Here is a 20,323-nt window from a genome sequence, read left to right as displayed (position 1 = left end):
TTGTCTCTTCCTGACAATTAACTAAACGTTGGAGGGGATCTGTCTTTCCATTTGAGCAGTAAATTCTCGTTGCCAGGATTGTAACGAGAGATCTTGTGGATATTCCTAATACAACAGAGAAACATTTGAATATGTATTGCTAAAAATCGTTCCGTTCTGGGCTCAGTTTCCGTGTGTTTCTATTACTGTCGCACCTTTTTACTTCCATATCTGCTGCGAATTTTAATTCAAATTCGGAGCTTTTATTATGAAAAACCCAAAACCGGAAGTCGCTTGGCTAACTGCCGCTAGCTAGACTGTGGACACAAAAAACTGCGAAATCAAGGAGAGGGACAGCGCCCAGAATAACTGTAAACCTCTGCTAATTGCGTGGAGCATCGCGTCGGAAATGAGACCCCGGTCGTTTTCTCCGGGCTGTCGGACATTAAAACAGAGGTAGGTAACGGCTGCTTTTTCTCCGCCAAGGTCACAAGAAGAAGCCCGTTAAATTTTTCTCTACATGGTCATGAGTCCGTCCGACGTGAAGTTGCTTTGCCGTGATGTTGTCGACATTGTATCCGCCAGCTGGCTGTGATTCCCTTCGATCCCCCTTCTCTCCCAGCTGTGTGCGGCGGTGGCGTGTTAACATTCAGGGCGGTGGAGGTCCTGGTGTGGACGGGAGTGGACTTTTTCTGTGGCCTGTGATGCGAGCTCCGGGGAGCTGGGGTGGGATATGTGCGGAATACAAAAATCTGGCCCGACACCGCGTCCCCTAAGTTTTTTTTCTTTGCTGTTTGGACTCCATCATTCACTGTTAGCTGGAGGAAAGAGCTCGGCCGTGATGTGTGAGTGTGTTTATCCGACTCAGTGGCCCTCCTGCCACCAGGTTAGGCTAATCCAGTAATCTGGAATAGGGGTGGCTGCATTGTATTGTAACACCATTACCCCTCATCCTCCTCCTGCTCCTCCTTCCCCCCCCCCCTCCTCTTCTTCTTCTTCCCCCTCCGGCACACTTGGACCCACAAAGTATGGATGGTCTGGAGGGGAGGGAGCTGCGTCGTTGTTTATATCTGCACTAAATGTTCAGCCACATACAAGAAAGGCTTAAATGCTGAAACGATTAGTGGATTAGTGAACTTCCAGTAGTGGTTATGATTCATCGCCAACATGACACATGACTTTCTTTTCCCTATTCTGTGACAGAAGGTCAGATCAGACCAGTTTAAAGACACCAGTTAGTTACCGGCACGTAGTGATGTCAGATTTAAAGCCAGTCAGTTTAAAGAGACAGACACTAATTGACTAAGTAATCAGCATAGAATTAATCACCATTTAGCTCAGTAATTGGCTAATGGTTCAAGTCATCAAGGAGGCATGACAAGGATGTTACAGAGCAGACAAGATGAGCTTTATTGTCCAGCCAAAGCAAGAAAAACATCTTTTGGAAGTTTTTGAATGCCTTTGCCTGATTTAAAGGTGCATTATGTAGATTTAAAACTCCGAAAATTATTATGTACAATAGTAATGATGTGATGGAACCTACTCGTAAATAGTTATTTAATATATTTACATATAAACAAGCAAACACAGAGGCGATTAAAGTCCCCAAAACATTGTTTGAAGCTAGTAAGGGAGCTACTGAGAAGGGCCCTGCAAATACAAATACACAGTGAACCATGTTTAAACTGCCCATTCAGTTTATTCGGCCATCAAAAATCAATCGGTGGAGATTATTTTTTAGTCTTCTAAGATGGATATTTTTTTTTTTACTTGTACGCAAGTATTTCCAAAACTTACAATTGCAATAACAAAACACAAAATGACTTTGGATAACTGCACCTATTGAGACAAGACGTATAAATACTACGACAGTAAATCAGTCTATTTATTAAAAACACCCACTTGTAAACCAAAAAAAAAAAAACTAGTAATCTTCAGTTTCAGCCCTGTTCAGTTAATTTAGCTAGTGATCAGTCAATTTGTGAAAAACAACAAATGACAGTGACGGTGATAGTGAGCTGTCACCCCAAAATGCTGGTAGAACAAGGCTGTATGTGCTTGTGCATGCAGTGACTGTGTGTGAAAAAAAGGTCTCTTTTTTTTTTTTTTTTACACAAATAAACTCCAGTCTTGTGAGGTGACTGGAAACAGTGTCCTCTTTGTTCGCTCTGGTCTGTGGAGAGGATTAATCCAGCTAATGATCTCTAATGTAAGGAAGGGGATAAGAGCACATCTGACAGAGAGGAAACTGAGTGACTGGCACTCGTAGTTATCTGTAAAACTCAGTCTACTCAGAGACTGCGGGGGCTTCCTCAGGTACAGCTATTTATGGGTGGGTGGGAGTATGTGAGATCTCTCTCTCTCCCTCTCCCTCTCCCTCTCTCTCTCCCTCTCTCTTTGATTGTGTGTTTCATCATGATGACTTTGCACTTTCATAGCTCTCCAGGGTGCAAGTTCTGCATGTTCTTTGGCCGTTTTTTGGCAAAAGTTGTTGTTTTCAGGGTGTTTTAGCAGTAAAGGATCTCTGGTAATGACACCTTCTCTTTGCCATGTTCTAACTCGGACCAACTCCAGTTAATCCTCCCAGTGGGCAGCTCAGATTAGAGGTTTAACTGGACCCCCGGCCTGGTGCACCCCGAGTCCACGTCACTTCACCGTGTAGCGGGGGAACACAGAAAGCACAGCAGGGTGCATACAGCTTATTCTCATGTCAGCAGCTTTGTTCCTAATAAGGCTTTGATCATTATGAAACCATAATCTGTGTGTTTTCCATTTCTGCGACTCCAGCAGGTGGAACATTTTGATCCCATCTGTTATAATGAGGCACGTTTCTCTCCTGGTTTTGAGTTTAGTGTAAGACAATGGAGAGCAGATGTCACCAGTTGCTCTCTCCTGGACTAGCTCATTCACAGATACCATGTGTTAATATGGGTTTGGCTCCTGCTTGACAGATTTAGTGTAGTTTAAGTCTATAATCTCTTTTGTGACTAGATTAGCCCAGGCACGACCCTCCCTTCCTATAGTTTCCCCTGCCTTTGGCATCGCGCTAATCTGCCCGTTTAGTAGCTTAGCTCGGAGTAGAAAAAGGGTCAATTCTTACACCCTTGCTCACAGCGGAGGGATGGTTTTATATTCTAGGGCCAAACTTCTGTGTAGAATTTCCTGTGTAGAGTCAGCCATGAGACTTCCTGTGCTCTGGTGTTGGATGTGAAGAGGGGGGTGGAGAAGTAGGGAAGGAAGGGGAAGAGAAGCAAAAGCAGACTGTACTCCCTTCTGTTGTCAGCGACAGCCAATGTGGTTGCCGCATGCACGTCGCTCGGCATCCCAGGCTTTCAACAAAGCAGTGTGGCCAGACCGAGGAAGTGAAAGAGTAGCTTCTGTCCTCTTTTTCCCCCCCCTCAGCTTATCCTCCAGTGACTTCTGTAATTATCAGAATCCTTTATAATCACAGAGAACGAGCAAAAACATGTCAGGTACAGTGAAGTATGAGGTGAAGGGGGACGTTTTTGTCTCTAATGTTTCTTTTTGGTGTAATTACAGGACATGTCCTTCGGTTTGTTGAAGCCACAGCGCTACACTCAACTCTCCAAGCATGCTACAGTAGTGACAGTATCTCTCTACTCAGCAGGTGAGCTGAACTCTTGTCTGTCTGTCCGTCGAGCCAGTTTCCTGGAATAAACCAAATAATCGCAAAGGCCTTATCAGACGTGATCCCATGTTCTATCTCTCTCTGCCTCTGTCTCCCTCAGCACTGTTTGATCCAAGAGAAACGTGCCTTGTAAGGAAGCAGGATGTTCACAGGCTCCACCAAACTGCCACCCACTAAAACCCCCCAGCCCGAGCGGCTGGATGAAGTGTACGCTGCCTTACGCAAAGGCTTACAGTGAGTAAACACATGTCCGGCACTGTTTGCATCGATAGCAGTGGGTGGCTGCCAGGTGGAATTTCAGGATATGACTGCTTTTCAGTCTCAAAATGAAGAAGTAATGGTGATTGGGTTTTTGTTGTTAGGTCGTACCTGCAGGTCCACCAGCTGGAGCTGGACAGTCTGGGGCAGCAGATCAGAGAAAACAAGAGGAACGGTCGTTTGGTGAGATGCTCATGTATTCAAACCAATCACGCCAGTATTGACAGCACCAGGCCGTCTGCCAGGCTCTCAGTCAGGATGTTAATTTGATACTTTGTGATGCTGAATGTTTTTATTCTTGTTGTTTCCTCTGCAGGGGTCTTTGTATGAGCAGGATAAGGTGAGTTTCATTCACACCTGTGTTATACAGACATGATTGCAGCACGTTGAAAATGTACAAGGATTGAAGAGAGGCAAACAGTTTCTGTTTTGTTTGTCAAGTTTAACGGTTTGTTTCTTGTTTTGCAGCAAGTGAAAGCCATAGAGAGGTTTATGCGACGCTTGGACTTCCATCTCAGCAAGGTGTGTATGTATGTTCTGTATATATGAGTTTATTTAAAGGTGCGGAACGTTTAACTGGTAATGAAATAGTCTCAACTTAATACCGATCCCTCTTTACGACCTACATAAGAAAGCAAGACTATTAGATAATTGGCTATTTCTGTTTCTGTGTCCGACTAACCTGGGTCCCATAAGTCATAAAATTGAAACTATTTTTGATGGTGCTAAGGATGAGCAGAGAGGTCTCACAGCCTGGGAAAAGAAGCTGCTGCTCTGTCGTCAGGTGGCATGACAATTAAACACAAAGTTCACTTTGTTTCACCATCGCCATCTTTTGTCCAATAAAAAAATGTTCATGTTGTAGCTTTAAATAGTAGAAGAGTCCAATCAAAATATTGTACTGAAACAATACTTTAGTGGACAATGTGTAATGTAAAAATGTATCGGTGGTACAAACCCAGAAATTATAATTATTATTATTATTACCTGAATCTTTATGGTTTAATGGTTTTGGTTCCCTCTCAGCACTCTCATCAGCTCATGTCCAGCTGCAGCAGCTGTTTATAGGTAAAAAAAAAAAAAAAGCCACTACTCATAACTTACTTGGCATCAAATGTAAGACAGACACAGTAAGCAACTAGCTGGTGAGCATCTAGCAACTAAACAACTAGATAATCAGGAGTTGGTAGAGATGAAAACAGTGATTATTTGACTGAAATTCACAACATTGACTTAAGCACGACTCCAAATGAATACTAATGATGCCTAATGTGCACTGAATGTGTAAATAGGCAAATGTTTGCTTACACGTTCACCATGGCAAATTTCCGTGGTGATACTGTGTCTGTGCTGTGTTCTCAGCCTGTTCCACTGCTCCAGAGTGGCTGAAAATGCTTCAGTTATTGCACACACATTAAGTTTTGAATCTGATGTTTTCCGTTAACTAACAGTGGCATTCAATCAATACAAATGTACGATAATATTCATGTTCGTTCTCTCTTCAGGTGAGAATTATATCCATTTGTTGAAACTTGTGTTTTCCAGGTTGAGGAGCTGTACGATGCCTATTGTATACAGCGGCGACTGCGTGATGGAGCAAGTAAGATGGTGGCGGCCTTCAACTCCGCCACTGGCAGCAAAGAGGCCAGAGAGAGCCTGAGTGAAGCCAACAAGGGCTACAGGGAATGCACAGAGGCAAGTGACTGACCTGAGGGCGTGGCTCTCACATTATATTAGCTAAAAATAGATGTATATTCTAAAAATTACATTATTACACGATTACATTATTTAATCCCTTCCTCTGTTTGTGTCTGCAGCACATGTGCTCACTTGAGAGTGAATTAGAAAGCCAGATGGGAGAGTTTCATGTCAAGATGAAGGGTGAGTCACTTTCTACACCCATATGACTTCCTATTTGCTCTCCAGTTCTCATTTTTCTTGTCCATTTCCGATGTTTCAGGCCTCGCTGGCTTTGCACGGCTGTGTGCTGGTGACCAGTATGAGGTAAGAAACACAATTCCAAGCATGCAGACTGGAATCTCTGCACCACATCCACTTCATCACATCAACTGTTTTTGTCACATTAGGTCCTAATGCGCTACGGGCGGCAACGCTGGAGGCTACGGGGCCGCGTGGAAGTCAGCAACAAGCAGATGTGGGACAGTGAGGAATACATCTTTCTGCCGCTCGTCACAGAGCTGCTGTCAATCAAGGTAATGAGATCAGCTGCTTTTCCTGTTTTTTTTCTAACTGTAGACAAATCCCATGAAAAGTTTTCCTTACCTAACCGATCTTTGTCCACTGGTTTCTTCTCAAGAAATCTTGCAAAAGGAGTCACAAATGCAGAGTTTCATTTTTAAAAAAGCCAAATAGTTTTCCTAAAACAGCTGGATGGATAGTTTTAAGCAAATGTAACTCAAACAGCAGTAAAGTAGTGAATTTGCTGCAGACTATTTTCAGCTGCGTATATTTATGGCAGCAGGAAGCTGTGTGTGGGATCGACTAAAAAAGATTGCCCATCATAATGAAGAAACATGTCTCCTTCTCCTTCAGTATGTTTGTCTTTTATTTGTTCAAAATGAGAAAAATACATTTTCTCACCAGCCTTTAACTCACTTCATGCAGTCTCACTAAAGCTGCCAGCTTGTGCTAATTGTGAAACTGTGAATCTCCCACGGTCTCGGCCTCTCCTCATCTCTCTGGTGTTTGCTTGTTCTGGTTGTCAAGGTGACGGAGCTAAAGAGCCTGGCCAATCACGTGGTTGTGGGCACCGTGTCCTGCGAAATGCTAGACCTGTTCTGCCCACTCCCCCAGACGCTTGCCGTGGATATCAACGACCTCGGGACGGTGAAGCTGAACTTGGAGGTCACCTGGAGGTACTGAAACTGCAGCACACACCTGATATGTTTTCATAATTTTTAAAATATTTATTTTGCTGTTTCTCATGTTTTTTTTTCCCCTTGGTTTTCAGTCCGTTTGATAAGGACGACCAGACATCATCCACTAGTACAGTTTCCAAGCGGCTGCTGTCCAATCAGAGCCCTCCAGACACGCCCTCGATGCGGGAGCAGGTGTTTTATGTGAGTCACATTAAAAGTCATATCCTGTTAGCATTTTCCACCAACATTACCTCCATCTGTTACACCACTTGTTCATAAAGAAGTGGTTTGTAAACTCTTAATATGCAAACTATTTATTTGCCATATATCTCACTGATGGTTATTATTACTGTCATTTCACCGGCTTGTTCTATTTCAGCTGTTCCCCAACTGCTTTGTCTGTAGCGGTAGCACTGATGTGTGTGAGGATATTCACAGAGGACTGTGTGTGAGGACGTGTGGAGGTGGGAGTAGCGTGCCTAACGCGAGCAGAATGAATGATAGCAGTAGTGTGACATGTGACAGCAGCAGCATGTATGAGCGGAGCTGTGGTCCTTGTAGCTGTTTAATAGTGGTTGAGTAGAGCTCCAATATGTCCCTCCTCTTCCTCACCTCCTGTGAAGAGCGTGCCTCGTGTCGGGCCCAGACAGAGCCGCTGGTCGGCGGAGGCATTCCATGACGTTCTGACGGGCAGGACGGCATCCTTGCGTTGTGATTTCGGCCGCACAACACCCCGATTCACCTCTGTACAGTCGGTGTGTTGGGACGTAGTTGTAGCTGTAGTTTAGTTTGCAGTAATCAAAGTCATACAAATCTGAGAAGTGAAATAATAATGATTTGTCAAGCAAAAGTAATCAACATATGGAAGTAATTCTACAAATATTTAGTAAATGTAATGAATTGTTAAAGGTAATTTCCAATCAAATCCAGTAACCTCATCTAATCTAGTGACAGAACAAGTCTTTATGTTTGATTTCAGTTTAACCTAAAAATCATTAGACATTTTGTCAGCTGCAAAATGCGTATACGGCCTTTAGATTTTATTCTAAACTTGAAACAAAACACACACATTGCACACCTCACTACTTGGGTGCATCAAATCATTTTGACACTGGAACCCCACAGTGTAAAGCCGTCTTTTTGTTTCATGTTTTGCTTATATTCAGCTCAGCACCGGCCCATTTTGGTTTTGATGTGCATGTATACTCCTATTTTTGTTAACCCCCCCCCCAAAAAAACAAACTTAAGACATCTTATTATGAAGCATGAAGCAAGATTAAGTCTCTTCCTCATCTATCTGTGTCTTGTTTCCTTTCTAGTCTCTGTTGAAGCGACAGGGAGAAATGGAGAACGGAACAGTCTGGTCCAACTCTTCTGAATCATCCGATGACTCCTCCAGTCCAGCCTTGGCTCACCATGCTCAGAGGCTGACTGCCTCCAACATGCTGCAAAGCACCCTGACCACTCAGCTGTCATTCACACCGCACAAGTCCAGCGCTTCAACGCCGTCACTGTCCTCCAATCAGGAGGAGGACGAGACAGAAGCCGGGGAGGTTTTCACTCAGGCAGATGCGGTGCCTAACGGCCATCTGCAGACTTCCTGCTCGCACAGCCAAGTCGGCGAGAGCAGTCCAGACTGTAATGTGACTGATAGGGCATCTGTCCAATCAGCTGACCTCTCTGAGGCCTCAGCAGACCTGAGCTGCTCATGCCCTGATGTCTCCTCTGTGCCTCCTGAGTTGGATTTGTCTGAAAGCAGCGTCCCACAAGTGTGTGTTTCAGCGGAGGAGGTAAAAGATGACGCATCTGAGGACTTGTCAGTCCAGACTGGACAGACTGAAGCAGATGCAGAGGACAGCACCACTGAAGCAGGAGAGGGACAACAGGTAGAAGAGACACATCTGTCCGTCCAGGAGTCAAAACAACCAGAGGACGCTCCAAAGGTGAGCTCCTGCATTCGTGTTTGTGTTTTGCCTACTCTAATTTATGATAGTGATATTTAAACACCTGCATGTTCCTCTCTGCAGGCTCCTTTTCCTACTTCTTTTAGTTTCAATCAAGAAGTCGAGACAGCCCTTGAAAGTTTTGACTTTCTCAACTGCTCTGACCTCGAGGAAGACGAGGAGGAAAAAGAGGACGAGCAACAACAAGAGAAGGAAGAAAAGAAGAAGACGGAGGAGGATGGCGCTGATGGTGATGATGATGATCGTCATGATGATGATGGGCAACATGAAGAGAACCAAAACATAAAGGAGGAAGAGAAAGTGGAGGAGGAAGAAAAGGATGAAAAGAACTTTTACTCTGGAGGAAGGTTGGTGTCATCAGGTTGTTTTTGTGTGAGAATTTGGACAAAGTGTTGGTCATTTTAGTATTTCATCTGAAACGTTTCCATCCACATGTCACATGACATGAAACTAGTTCCCATTTCCCCTTTTACTGTGAATATGTTGCGCTTACACAATCATCATTCATTCATTCAAACCTTTATTTAAACAAGGAGGGGCAATGACAGCAAGTTCCCTTTTTTAAGGGTGCCCTGAATAAAATTAAAATAAAATAAAATAAAATTAATGTATTGAGATGTAATGAGTGACCACAGGAATACTGTTTTCACACATTTATCACTGTTAGCACAGCACAACGCAGACATTTCTTGTTTCTTGTGTTCAGTATTTGTCATTAACAAGTGTAACCATACAAACAAATGAGATCAGCTTCTTTTTAAAAGGGCTGAATCAACTGTTTCAATGCTGAAATTTAATTTTATTCAGAAGTTACTGACAGTGATGAAGGCTTTGTCGCCACGAGTCTGTGGGCGGGGCGATATCTCCAAGTCCTAATAATACCATTATATCCGACTCAGCTGCTCGTATTTACAGTCTGAATGACATGATTTTGATGTAGCAATAGATTATACTATGGATATGGAGTCTTGTGGTTTCTTAAACTCCTCATGACCAACTTTATTCAGTTATTAATTTGGGACAAGACACACAGTATGTAAATTCTGCTGTTACGGCTCCCTAAATCCAAACAAAACTAAAGGTGTAAGTAGTGTGGGATAATGGGAGATGTTGACTTCATTGCTAAACAACCATTGCTACTGGTATAAACCAAATGATGTGATATAAATGTTCCCAAACAAGGTCAGGCTATAAAGTTTTATTCATGCTATATTTAGTCAACTTCCCTCCAAACTCTCTGGCTCTCTCCCAGAAGTTACAGCAGTGCCAGGTGACCAAATGAAACACACCTTTACCTTGAGTCAAATTACAGATTTCCTCGGGTTTGAACATTGTCGGAAAAATTCAGGATAGTTAAACAACACAACTCAACAAATCCTCAGTCCTTTTTGTACACTTTAATGCAGAAACAAACACATGAATCAGCATTTCTGTGCCAGTAACTAGTTAATTTTCAACTGCAGTCCTTTGGTGAGGATGTTTTTGAAACTATAAAGTAATAACATTTACATAACGAAGATAAGTAGAGGCCATAAAGACAGCAACAAAACAGGAACTCGTTCGACAGAACACAAGCCACGCAGAGCAACACGAAACAGCAAAACATTAGGAAAATATTACAGGAATACAATAAGGAACAACACACAGCGGAACAGTTCGTATGAAAACCATCTTTCGCTACGTGCAGAGCCGCAATAAAATAATAAAGGATCTATCCGGTTGTATTTTAGGGAAATGTGTCACATCAGTCTCCTTTTTGTCTCACTTTGCAGTGACGATGAGGAGGCCGGCGGTCTAGAGATCTTAATGGAGGCTCCAGAAGGATTTAGGAACTCGGATGAAGATCGTTTCTCTGAATCACAGGTAATCATAGAATCTGTCGAAGTATTTTCAGAGCAGTTAATGTGAGTGCGTTTTTCACATTTGTAATTCAGTGAAAGCTAAAAGAAAACAAATGTTATTTTTTAAAAAGGAGTCCAGCGTGGCGGACATGCAGGATTTGAGTCAGATAGAAATGCCGGAGGAGCAGGAGGAGCACAGCGCGGAGAAGGGAGACGAACAACAGGGCGAGCGGCAGCCTGTCGGTGAACAGAGGCCACAGTTGTTCACTCAACAGCAAGCGTGAGAAGTTGAATCTTTGTAATCTTTCAGGAGACGACACATCACATGGTCAGGAGGAGCGTCCCTCTACTCCCAGCCACTTGGCCACTACTGTCTTCTGATGACACAGTAGAACCATAACCAAACCATTTCTCCCAGTCTGATCACCATCTCCCTCTCACTCTGCGGGATTGGAGGCCCTGAGGTTGTTCCACTCACTGCTCAGACAAACGAGCTCTTCCATCACGGCAGAGTTTGTGCACACATTTGCCTTGTTCTGACCAAGAACGATAAACCTCATGACAGAAAGTCCCCTTTAGAATAACTCCCCCTGAAGTCCTCATTCTTTCAACACACACTCCATCACGTTGCCTGGGTTGAAGTGGGATACCACTTACGTTTACACTTTCATAAACTGTTCCTGTCATGTGAAAATTCAGTGTCCAAAATGTAAACATTTCAGGAACAGCTAAAAGCGGCCTTGTTTCTGGCGTTATTACAGTGCATTTATGGAGTCATCCGATATCCGATTTTTTTCAAGTTGGTGGATTTCTTTGATCAGAGAGGCGTTCAAATCACCCAGAGTTTCATTACAAGGTTTTATCAGTATTTGTGGATATGAAAATCTATCAAGGTTATGACTTTCAGTGTTAAATCAGTGTACAGCCCAAAGCTATTTCAGGGAAAGAAAAAAAAAAGACTTCATGAGCATGTGATGTTTGTCTGAAGATTTGTGTCGCCGTGCTGTGGACATGAAGTCATTTCCAAACCAGTAATGTACCCTGAAAACTAACAGGATCTTTTCAGTTTTGGCATCAGAGACAGTTAATGAGAACAATCAGAAATACACATGAGCGCAGGCGTTATCTTCAAATCAACACCAGGAGCAGAAGTAGTGTTAGGAATGAATATAAACACTTGAAGATTAGGAGTCAAACTCACTATGGTTCAGTTTTTTTTACGAACAAGAACAATCTGCAGTGTAAAACTATATTTAAACCTGCATGTGTAGCTGCCTCACACTGCCAGCATGTCTGTATAAAAAAGCTCAACTGATCAGTTTAAGTGTGTAAGCTAGGCTCCTGTGCCAGGAAGCTATCGGATCTGTATCTGTGTTCAAAAGTCGCCCCACGGGGGCGCTATAGTCTTTCAGCATCATGCTTTATGTTGTTCTTCAAAAGCCTCGTCATTCAGAAAGTGCCTCAAGTGACAGAGAAGTAAGGTTTAAAATGCCATGAGCTGGAGAGATCAGGCAAGAGATAACAGTGTTTATTTTCTGAATTACTTTAAGAGTGTGCACAATAAGAGATATTTACTGTTTCATATAAAGAATTGTATATGTCTTGAAAAGTTCAAATGTTTATGTCCAGAAATGTTTAAACTTTATAAAGGTTTCTTTAAAATGAACACGTTGTGCTGTTGTGTTGAATTTATCAGTATGTAGGACAGTAGACATAACAAGAGAGCAAAAACAACATTTCCTGAAGAATTATTTATTTAAAACACACATTTAAATGGAGAGGTTTACTTGTGAACATTAATAAATTATGTGTTTTCTGGTGCTCTATGAATTTCAGGACATTAAGGCACTTGTAAGAAATGCTGCGGTTTTATTTAGGCAAACAAATGATGTGTGCAGATACTTAAATGAACGTTGAGAATTTGTGTTAATTCAACTGTATGCTGGCTTGTTTTAAAGACATTTAACAGTTTATGTCAAAGAGGTAAAACCGGGAAAAACAACCCTGGTGAATTCATTAAAAACACATAATCTAACAGAAAAACAAGCGATCAGTCAAAATACCAGTAAAGCTTAGAAGAACACTATGACACATTTATGTGACAAAGCATCAATATCACAAATCTGTTCTTCAAAACTCAAACTTGACTCCTATGGTCATTAGCATTGACATGTAAACCCAACAGTGCAACTCCTCTGAGAAAACACAACAATATCATAAATGAGTCAAATGATCCTAATGGAAACCTAATAATCCTGAGTGTCATCTACACAGACTGAACTCTACAACACTCTCAGTGCATTAAAACATCACAGATAAAACAGCATAATTAAAAAAACACAAACAGCCCATTTTGTGGTTGTCTTCTTTTTGCTCCACTTCTCTGAAAATATAACAAAGAAGACATATTTGAATAATATGACAGAAGTGTTTAACTTTTAATATAACAGTTTGATGTTTAGGTTCCATATTTCTATTTGAGAAGGTGTCATTTCTGGAGATAAGAGGGACATGTTGAAGGTTTCAATTAGTGATAATATGTTTAATTATGTAATTTCAAGAGGTATTATTGTATTAACAATAGAGCAATTTACATAATGCTATTTGGGAAACCTTATGCCCAGTTTCCTAATAACAAGGTTACATTAATTTATCATTTAACAACACGTTGAGCTACAGTCCTTTTTAGCTACATTACAGAAAAAGAAACAAAACATAAAAAACGTTTATATGGTGGATTGTGGAGGATGAACTGATAATGACGTGTTACTATGTTTTATATTATTATACACACATTGCTGCTATCGATGCGTGTGTTAAACTGATGATGATTGTTCTGATGTTTCAACTGTTTTCCAATCAGGACTGAATCAGAGATCATAGTGAACAAATGTAAGCGTCACAGTGTTTTCAGCACTAAGCTGAATTATCACCTCAAACAATAATAACTATCATATGATGAGAATATTGCAGTTCATTTTACAATGTTGACTGAATATTTGTGTACGGAAAACAGTTTGGCAACCCTTTGGTACCCTTAAAAGTATTTAACAGGAAAGTGGAGCTGCAGAGGACGCAGCTATAAATGTAAAATGTAGGGTCACAATTATGTCTTACTATACCAGGGTGTCATGATTCTCTGAATTAGCGATTAAATTTGACGTTTAATTTTAAGGTCACGATTCAAATCGTCTCTCTAGTATCTGGATTTGAAAAGATCAACAGAACACTGGTTGTATGTCCTGACTGTCAAAAACATTTTTACGTTCTATAAAACGATGTTTTTTTTTTTTTACTTTTTGTTCTGGTGGCTTTTTGGAGGTGAGGGTAAGGCAAGTTCAAATTATATTTTCCAAAAAAAAAAAAGACTCCAGACTTCAACAAAAAAATAAAAAGTACCCTTCAGTAATCCAACAATAAACAACAAACGACAGAAACTTAGTACAGGTTTGAAAGCCCAAACTGTGTAACAAACTAAGTAAACCAACCCAAACAGATCAATTAAGTGTCTCTGGAAATTAAATCAATTCAGGGCAGTTCATACAAGAATGTATAATGTGTCACTGTGTCACTGAAAATCTTATTAAGAGTGGATGAAGTAAAAAAGTAAATTAAATATATAAAATGTTCTGCAGACTAAGTTTTTGGACCCTGTGATGTGAAACCAGATTATGTTGTTGACCAGACATACACAGGTGCATGTCTTCATATTTGTTTCTGTCCTCACCTAAAAACTGAGCGGCAGCTCCGGTGACCCCCCCAGCTGCTGTAAAGTCTGACTGAGTCCGTCCTTCAGCGCAGAGTAGTCCGGCTGCTCAGCGTACTGCAGAGTCATCACTGTGGTCAGGTATGTTTGAAATGCACCTACACCATTGCACACACACAGACACAGAAGGAGAGAAATATATCGGCAAAGGATGCATAATCAAACACTTCTTTTATTTTAATGGCAAACAAATGTATGTAAGAAACATTTTACTCACTGGAGACTCTCTTCTTTCCAAAGCAGTGGCTCAACAGCGCTGGAACATCCTCAATGTACCTACAATCAGAACTCTTCTGAGTAATTTGCATTATCCTCATCTTGAACAACTAATTTGTTGATAATACTCTCTCACCTCTGTTTCTGTGTGGCTACCTGGTCCGGCTGAGTGACAGCCGTCCACGGCAGTGGCCCTGTGTGCCAGCGCAGCATGCAGTAACCAAGAGACTGCAGGTCACTGCGTCGAGACGGGGCTGAAAGGAGAAAACACAAAACATACCAACATCTGTTTTCCCTCCAAGATTTACCCTGATACATGAACATCAAAGAACTGTTCCCGGATGTGCACATCACCTTGTTTTTGGTTTATATAGTTAAACAACTCAAATGCTAAAAGAGCCTTTTAAACCCTCACTATCAGTAGCACAAGAAAAATCGAATGTGTCTTATACTGTGAAGCCTGTGTGTGACAGCTCTGGTGGAGTGAAATGATTCCCTGACGGTAACTGTAACAAGAAATCAGTGAAGCACAGGAGTGACTCACCTGCTCCCTCGTGTGCGTCCAGGCTGATGAACTCGATGGTGCCCTCATGCGGCGTCCTGCTGGCTTCACGGTACTCAACATGTTGTCCACCTGGACAGTACCTGAAAGCATGGCAGTATCCTACCAGATATACCTAAACAAACACACTCACACACGCACACACACACACACACACAAACAGAGCAAAGACTTGTCAGCGTAGAACACATTTAAATTGTCACTGACAGATTGCAGTTTGTACTACAGGAAGTTTCTCACCTGTGATTTCTGTCCTGGTTTGATGTAAATGTTTTCTGCATTAATGTCAGCGTGAACGTACTCGTTTGAATGGATGTACTGCAGAACATCCAACTGCAAAAGGACAGACAGGTTCCTGTTTATTAAGTTAGGGGGGATTATAGTTCTTCAGAAATTCTGGATCTTGTATTTTCTGGCAACTAAAATTAAGAACAATTTAATTAATCGCCAATGATTCTGATAATCAGTTAATCACTTTGACCAAAAAAACAAAAACAAACAAACAAAAAAAGGTCAAAATTCCAGCTTCTTGAATGTGACTATTTTCTCTTTTCTCTTCTATGACAGTGAAGTAAATATTTTTTGGTTTAGTACAAAATACATTTTATAGGCCAAAAACTTATCAAAACAATAATTGACACATTACTCAGATGAATATAGTCGGTAGTTGTAGACCTAATTTACACTCACTATCCTACAGGCGAGCTGCAGGACGACTGTTTCAGACAGAAGCTCATCTTCTTCCTCCATGACAGACTGCAGAGACTGACCCATGTCTGGGAAAATCAGAAACCTATAAAATAAATGTTTTAAAGGCCGAATGTCAAGTTAAAGTAAAATATATTTTATTCATATGTGTGTAAATATTGACAGATACACTTAATACACACCTGTAGGAATCTGCATGAGGACCGAAACCAACACAGGAAGGAATCCCGAGAAAATCCATCTTGTTTTGTTTGATCCACTTGTCCACTAGAGAGAGACAGTGGGAGGATTATCATGTGTGACACCACATTTGTTCGTTACCCCAAAGACCAATCAGAACTGCAGCTCAAAAGACGGCATGATGGGACTCCTCTTGCGCAACTCTGCTCTTGTGATATTGTGTAACTAGATCACATGACAAACTGTCAGAACCTTCCTTACTCTTTATTTCACACTGTTAATGTTCGTGGTTCCGTTTCTAATTTCTGTTGGTCACCTGTTCATCTGACCTCTACAGCCAAAAATAAACACTGAACAACTTGTACATATAAACTGTGATAAATATTGCTGCAACTTCTGTTTAACTACAGTGTGCCTTCTACAAGGGACAGAAAATCTCTTTAATCAGCAACATTATACTTGTTTTCTTGAACTAAAAGAGCTGCTTTGAGGAAACACACTGAACCCTCACCAGTTGCAGGTTTAGCAGCTCTCTGCAGGAAGTTCTGCTCATTAAAGATTCTTCCATCTTTAGCTCCCTGAGAGGAAGAAAGATAAATAAACTTTATTGATCCTACTCAGGGAAATAGAAGAGCTGAGGGAGCACTGGTTACAGGAAACTGAGAACATTTGAAAACGATCAATTTGACGATGAATACAAAAGAAGCACCTCAGAGGATTGTTGTAATAACAATTCAGCAGTTTTTCAGCAACGTTTCTTAAATGTTTACTATGAGTCTTGAGGCAGCACTTACCAGTTTGAGGATGTGATTTGATTCTTTGGAATTGGATCGTGAAACTGTTTGGACCACTGAAAATCAAAACAATTATATCATTATATGCTCTTTTCTACAATTAAATGTACATTTCCTTTTTTGTGGTTTATTGTAAAGTGTCATGTTTTAATCTCAGGGCTTCTGGTATCTGTTCTAAGATATTTCAGTTAATGTGATGGCTGAGGGATTATTATCACTAATATCCTATCTGTCTAATTGTACATTTATTTTACTTTCCAGTAAATATGTCCTGTATGCAGCTTCACCTTCGTAGAGGAGCTCCGTCGTACTCTGACTGAGCAGTTTCAGCAGCTTCCAGTTCTTGCCCGCTGTGTCCGTCACCTCCTCGCCTTCCTGAAGCGGCTCCACAGCCGGAACATGCTTTGCCTTCTTGGCTTTGCTTTTCGCTGTAGCTGAAAATGCAGACAAAACATGACCAACCAATTCTGTTGTGTGTTGTGGGACATCAGAAAAAGCAACGTTATACACAAACAAGAAAAAAGTACCCTGACGTGTGAACAGGCTGACTAAAAATATAAATGTGTCACAGTAAGTGACAGAAAACACAAGAGAGGAAGATGAATGCTATTTTAAAAGGAGATATGTCCCAGATCACTCAGACACCAGGTTGAAGTTTTTTCTACATAAAATCCCACAAGTACCACCATTTAAATTTAGGGGTCCCATTAACACCTAGTCAATTTATGCTACTTGTACGCACACAGTGTACCATGGCAAGATTAACCACATGTCTCCAGTTGACCTGACTTCTGTTTTGTAAATCGCCCACCGCCTGAGAACTGAAACCCCCTTGTTGTCATTCCTCTCGGAAATGAAGGTATCCACTTCAAAAACTGTTACTGTAGATGGTGTCCTGTGATTTTTCTATGTTGAGAGGAGGCTGCTTCCCCTTATTTCTGTCAGCCTGTAGTGGAACTGACTTTATTAATTAACTCAACCTTGATAAAATACCAGTACCAATTCATGTTGTGTGGTAGTAGCATTTTCACTCACCTCTAAATGGTGACCTGGAGATTGGTGAGGAAACAGGGGAAGTTATGGCCACAGGACATCCATCTACTGCCGATTCTTCTGCTTTCTTACTTGTTTTATCAGTCAGCTTCTTTCCGTCTTCTTCCTGCTTCTTAGCAGGGCTGGAGAGTTTTGCCTTTCCCCTGACTGCATATGAATTTAGGCACAATCAAGATTAATGAGAGAAAACATTATGACAGAAAAGAGGAGAAACATTAAATGTTTCATGTGGAATATCTTCTGTTTGAGCTCACCAGGTCGAGGGGATTTTGCAACAGGAGAAGAGGAAGACTCTATAGTTGGCTCTACTGCTGCGTCGGGTTTAAAAGTGACTGTGTGCTGCTTTGTAGGAGTTCTAGCCAATCCAACACCATGGTCTGTTGAAACAAATCAGAAACTGTTCTGTTCCAAAGGAAGGCATCAGCTGTCAAATTATTTTATTTACACCTGTGCCACACTGATAAAGCAAATCTCTGTGCTCATATCCTCACAACATATCTTAATTACCTTCAGTCCTGTCATCTCTGACAGGTTTAGTGGAGAGCACCACAGGTGCAGTGGCAAGGTTGAATTTAACATCCTTGTCCAGTCGTAGGGAGTTACGGGTCTTTCGGAGTGCAGGACGAGGTGTGAGTGGAATTGATGTAGTGCAAGCAAAAGCTGCGAAAAGAGAGAATTTGTTAGATAACACCAAGTTACTCATGAAAAAATATTGGCCAAGATATTTACCTTTACTCTCAGTGGGCTCCACACTTGTGCTTGAAGCAACAAGGCTTGTGTTAACTACTGATAGTGCAGCTTCACCACTCTTGAGTGGAGTGCGACTTAAAGAAGCTGTCGAGCTCACGGTTATAGGTTCATCAGGACCAGGACCGGGAAGCTTCTCTCCGCATGACGGACAGAATCTGAATTCAGGCTGCAACTTTATCCCACACTGAGGACAGAACTGGAAAGGCATTCTGCAAGAATAAACACTGAGACACACACAAACACCAAATTAGACATCAAATTTCACTTAAGCAGGTGACATATCTTTTGGGTGTAATTCTGCTTATTGATCTAAAATGAACAAACTTCACCAGAGAAATACACACAAACCAGTTATCCTCCCCAGATTGGTCAACAAGGAGGCTTACAGTTATTGTGTGAATGTGCTTGTAACAATTACGAAAATCATCACTTATAATAAACTGAGATACATTAGTTAGTTATTCTGTTCGTCCATGTATTGACAGCCAGGTCGTCTATTGCAATGGAGATAAATTAAGAATTGCCATGGCAACTCAATTACGGCAAAACTCGTCCTCCTGTTAACACATCCAACCAAACAACATTAGACGTAATGAGACGATTTAATAGAGTATAAAGAAAATACATTTTACGCTAGCTAAAAATAAAAAGAGGCAATCTGCTCTCATGCCAGCTTACTTTAACTAGTTAAGCTAGCCGGCTTTCATTAGCACCGAACTGGTAATATGACAAATAAAACAGTAACTCAACAATTTGAGCTTAAAGTCTTGTCTGCTTTCTACACTAAGTTCTTTTATCGTGCGTCAGTTTTGTGTGTTAAAAAAGCAATCAATTGAACGAAGAGCCTGACGTAAGATAGCTAGATAGCTAACATACCACAGCAAACTTTAACTTAATAAAAATGTAACTGGTGAGTTATATGCAGAAACATCGTCAGGGTTCTGCTTTTAAGCCCCGACCTTTCAGTAAAACTGGTGTCCAGGTAAAACAAATCTTTGCATTTAATTAAAAAATTGCCAAAACAAAGGAAAGTGTCAGATACCTTCCTGGGCACTCTTCCTGGTGCTGCTTCTTCTTCGCTGGATAATCAACGCTGCGATCGGAGCTGTGATGAGGAGGTGCTGCCCCCCTGTGTGGATTTAAAGCAGTTGCAGCCGAGATGTTTTCTCATTCTCAGGTGAAACTGTAATAAATCAGCTCTTGGAAAAACTGGATTTCTTTTCCACCACTGATGATACTAAAATTAAATCATGAGCGATTCAAAAAGTAAACAACATTAAAAGAGATTAGTTTAGGGACTGTATTTGCATGACATTAATAGTCTTATAGTTCAATCATATCAATTAATTGAATTGGTAGCTCAAAGTCTCCCGGTATATTGTTGACAAATCCAGGACAATCTGCTGTAAATCAAAATAATTTGTAAAAACATTTAAATAAAAAAAATCTTGCCTTTGTGGGTTTGGTGCATAAATCAGAGAAAGAATAATGGCTTTCAAATGTGGACTGTGGTACTACAAAAATGTTAATGGGGTTGAACACATCTTAAATTATGAGATGACTAACATGTTGTGCTATATATTCACTTTTGTTCTCTATCTTTCTTTTTCTATCCTGAGTTAGTAAATTTTTTTCTATATAATAATGAAATCACTGTGTATAGATCAAGCCTTTTATATGTATACGTGCTATTTTTTTCTTTGTTTTGTTTTATGTGTTTAGGT

The 20,323-nt window shown here is 41.0% G+C and overlaps 2 protein-coding genes across 4 annotated transcripts; one reads left to right on the top strand and one right to left on the bottom strand.

Moving 5' to 3' along the window:
* The first annotated feature begins 268 nt into the window (after nt 1–268).
* On the top strand, nt 269–12,236 carry LOC115580206 (rho family-interacting cell polarization regulator 1-like). The gene is made up of 16 exons (XM_030414280.1): nt 269–435; nt 3,520–3,607; nt 3,729–3,862; nt 3,991–4,069; nt 4,203–4,226; nt 4,355–4,408; nt 5,432–5,581; nt 5,704–5,767; nt 5,847–5,890; nt 5,974–6,099; nt 6,614–6,762; nt 6,858–6,966; nt 8,085–8,708; nt 8,793–9,076; nt 10,502–10,592; nt 10,702–12,236. The coding sequence occupies exons 3-16, from the start codon at nt 3,771–3,773 to the stop codon at nt 10,852–10,854; spliced, it is 2,043 nt and encodes a 680-aa protein (XP_030270140.1). The 5' UTR covers nt 269–435; nt 3,520–3,607; nt 3,729–3,770; the 3' UTR covers nt 10,855–12,236.
* A 70-nt stretch (nt 12,237–12,306) lies between these two features.
* On the bottom strand, nt 12,307–19,738 carry vrk3 (VRK serine/threonine kinase 3). Of its 3 annotated transcripts, none has more exons than XM_030414281.1 (16): nt 19,642–19,738; nt 18,579–18,823; nt 18,357–18,509; nt 18,104–18,226; nt 17,832–17,996; nt 17,084–17,230; nt 16,797–16,852; nt 16,514–16,580; nt 16,005–16,089; nt 15,805–15,907; nt 15,355–15,447; nt 15,097–15,229; nt 14,689–14,806; nt 14,554–14,612; nt 14,298–14,434; nt 12,307–12,953 (listed from the first exon to the last, which is right to left on the bottom strand). In XM_030414281.1, the coding sequence occupies exons 2-15, from the start codon at nt 18,805–18,807 to the stop codon at nt 14,298–14,300; spliced, it is 1,668 nt and encodes a 555-aa protein (XP_030270141.1). In that variant the 5' UTR covers nt 18,808–18,823; nt 19,642–19,738; the 3' UTR covers nt 12,307–12,953. The 3 variants fall into 3 exon arrangements, with proteins under 3 accessions (XP_030270141.1, XP_030270142.1, XP_030270143.1); XM_030414282.1 differs by lacking the exon at nt 19,642–19,738 and adding an exon at nt 19,559–19,618; XM_030414283.1 differs by lacking the exon at nt 19,642–19,738 and adding an exon at nt 19,476–19,499.
* Nucleotides 19,739–20,323: the final 585 nt, after the last annotated feature.

The sequence above is a fragment of the Sparus aurata genome, chromosome 4 (assembly GCF_900880675.1).
Source record: "Sparus aurata chromosome 4, fSpaAur1.1, whole genome shotgun sequence".
NCBI lineage: Eukaryota > Metazoa > Chordata > Actinopteri > Spariformes > Sparidae > Sparus > Sparus aurata.
Note: the sequence above shows the minus strand (reverse complement) of the source record. Positions and strands in the feature narration are given on the sequence as shown.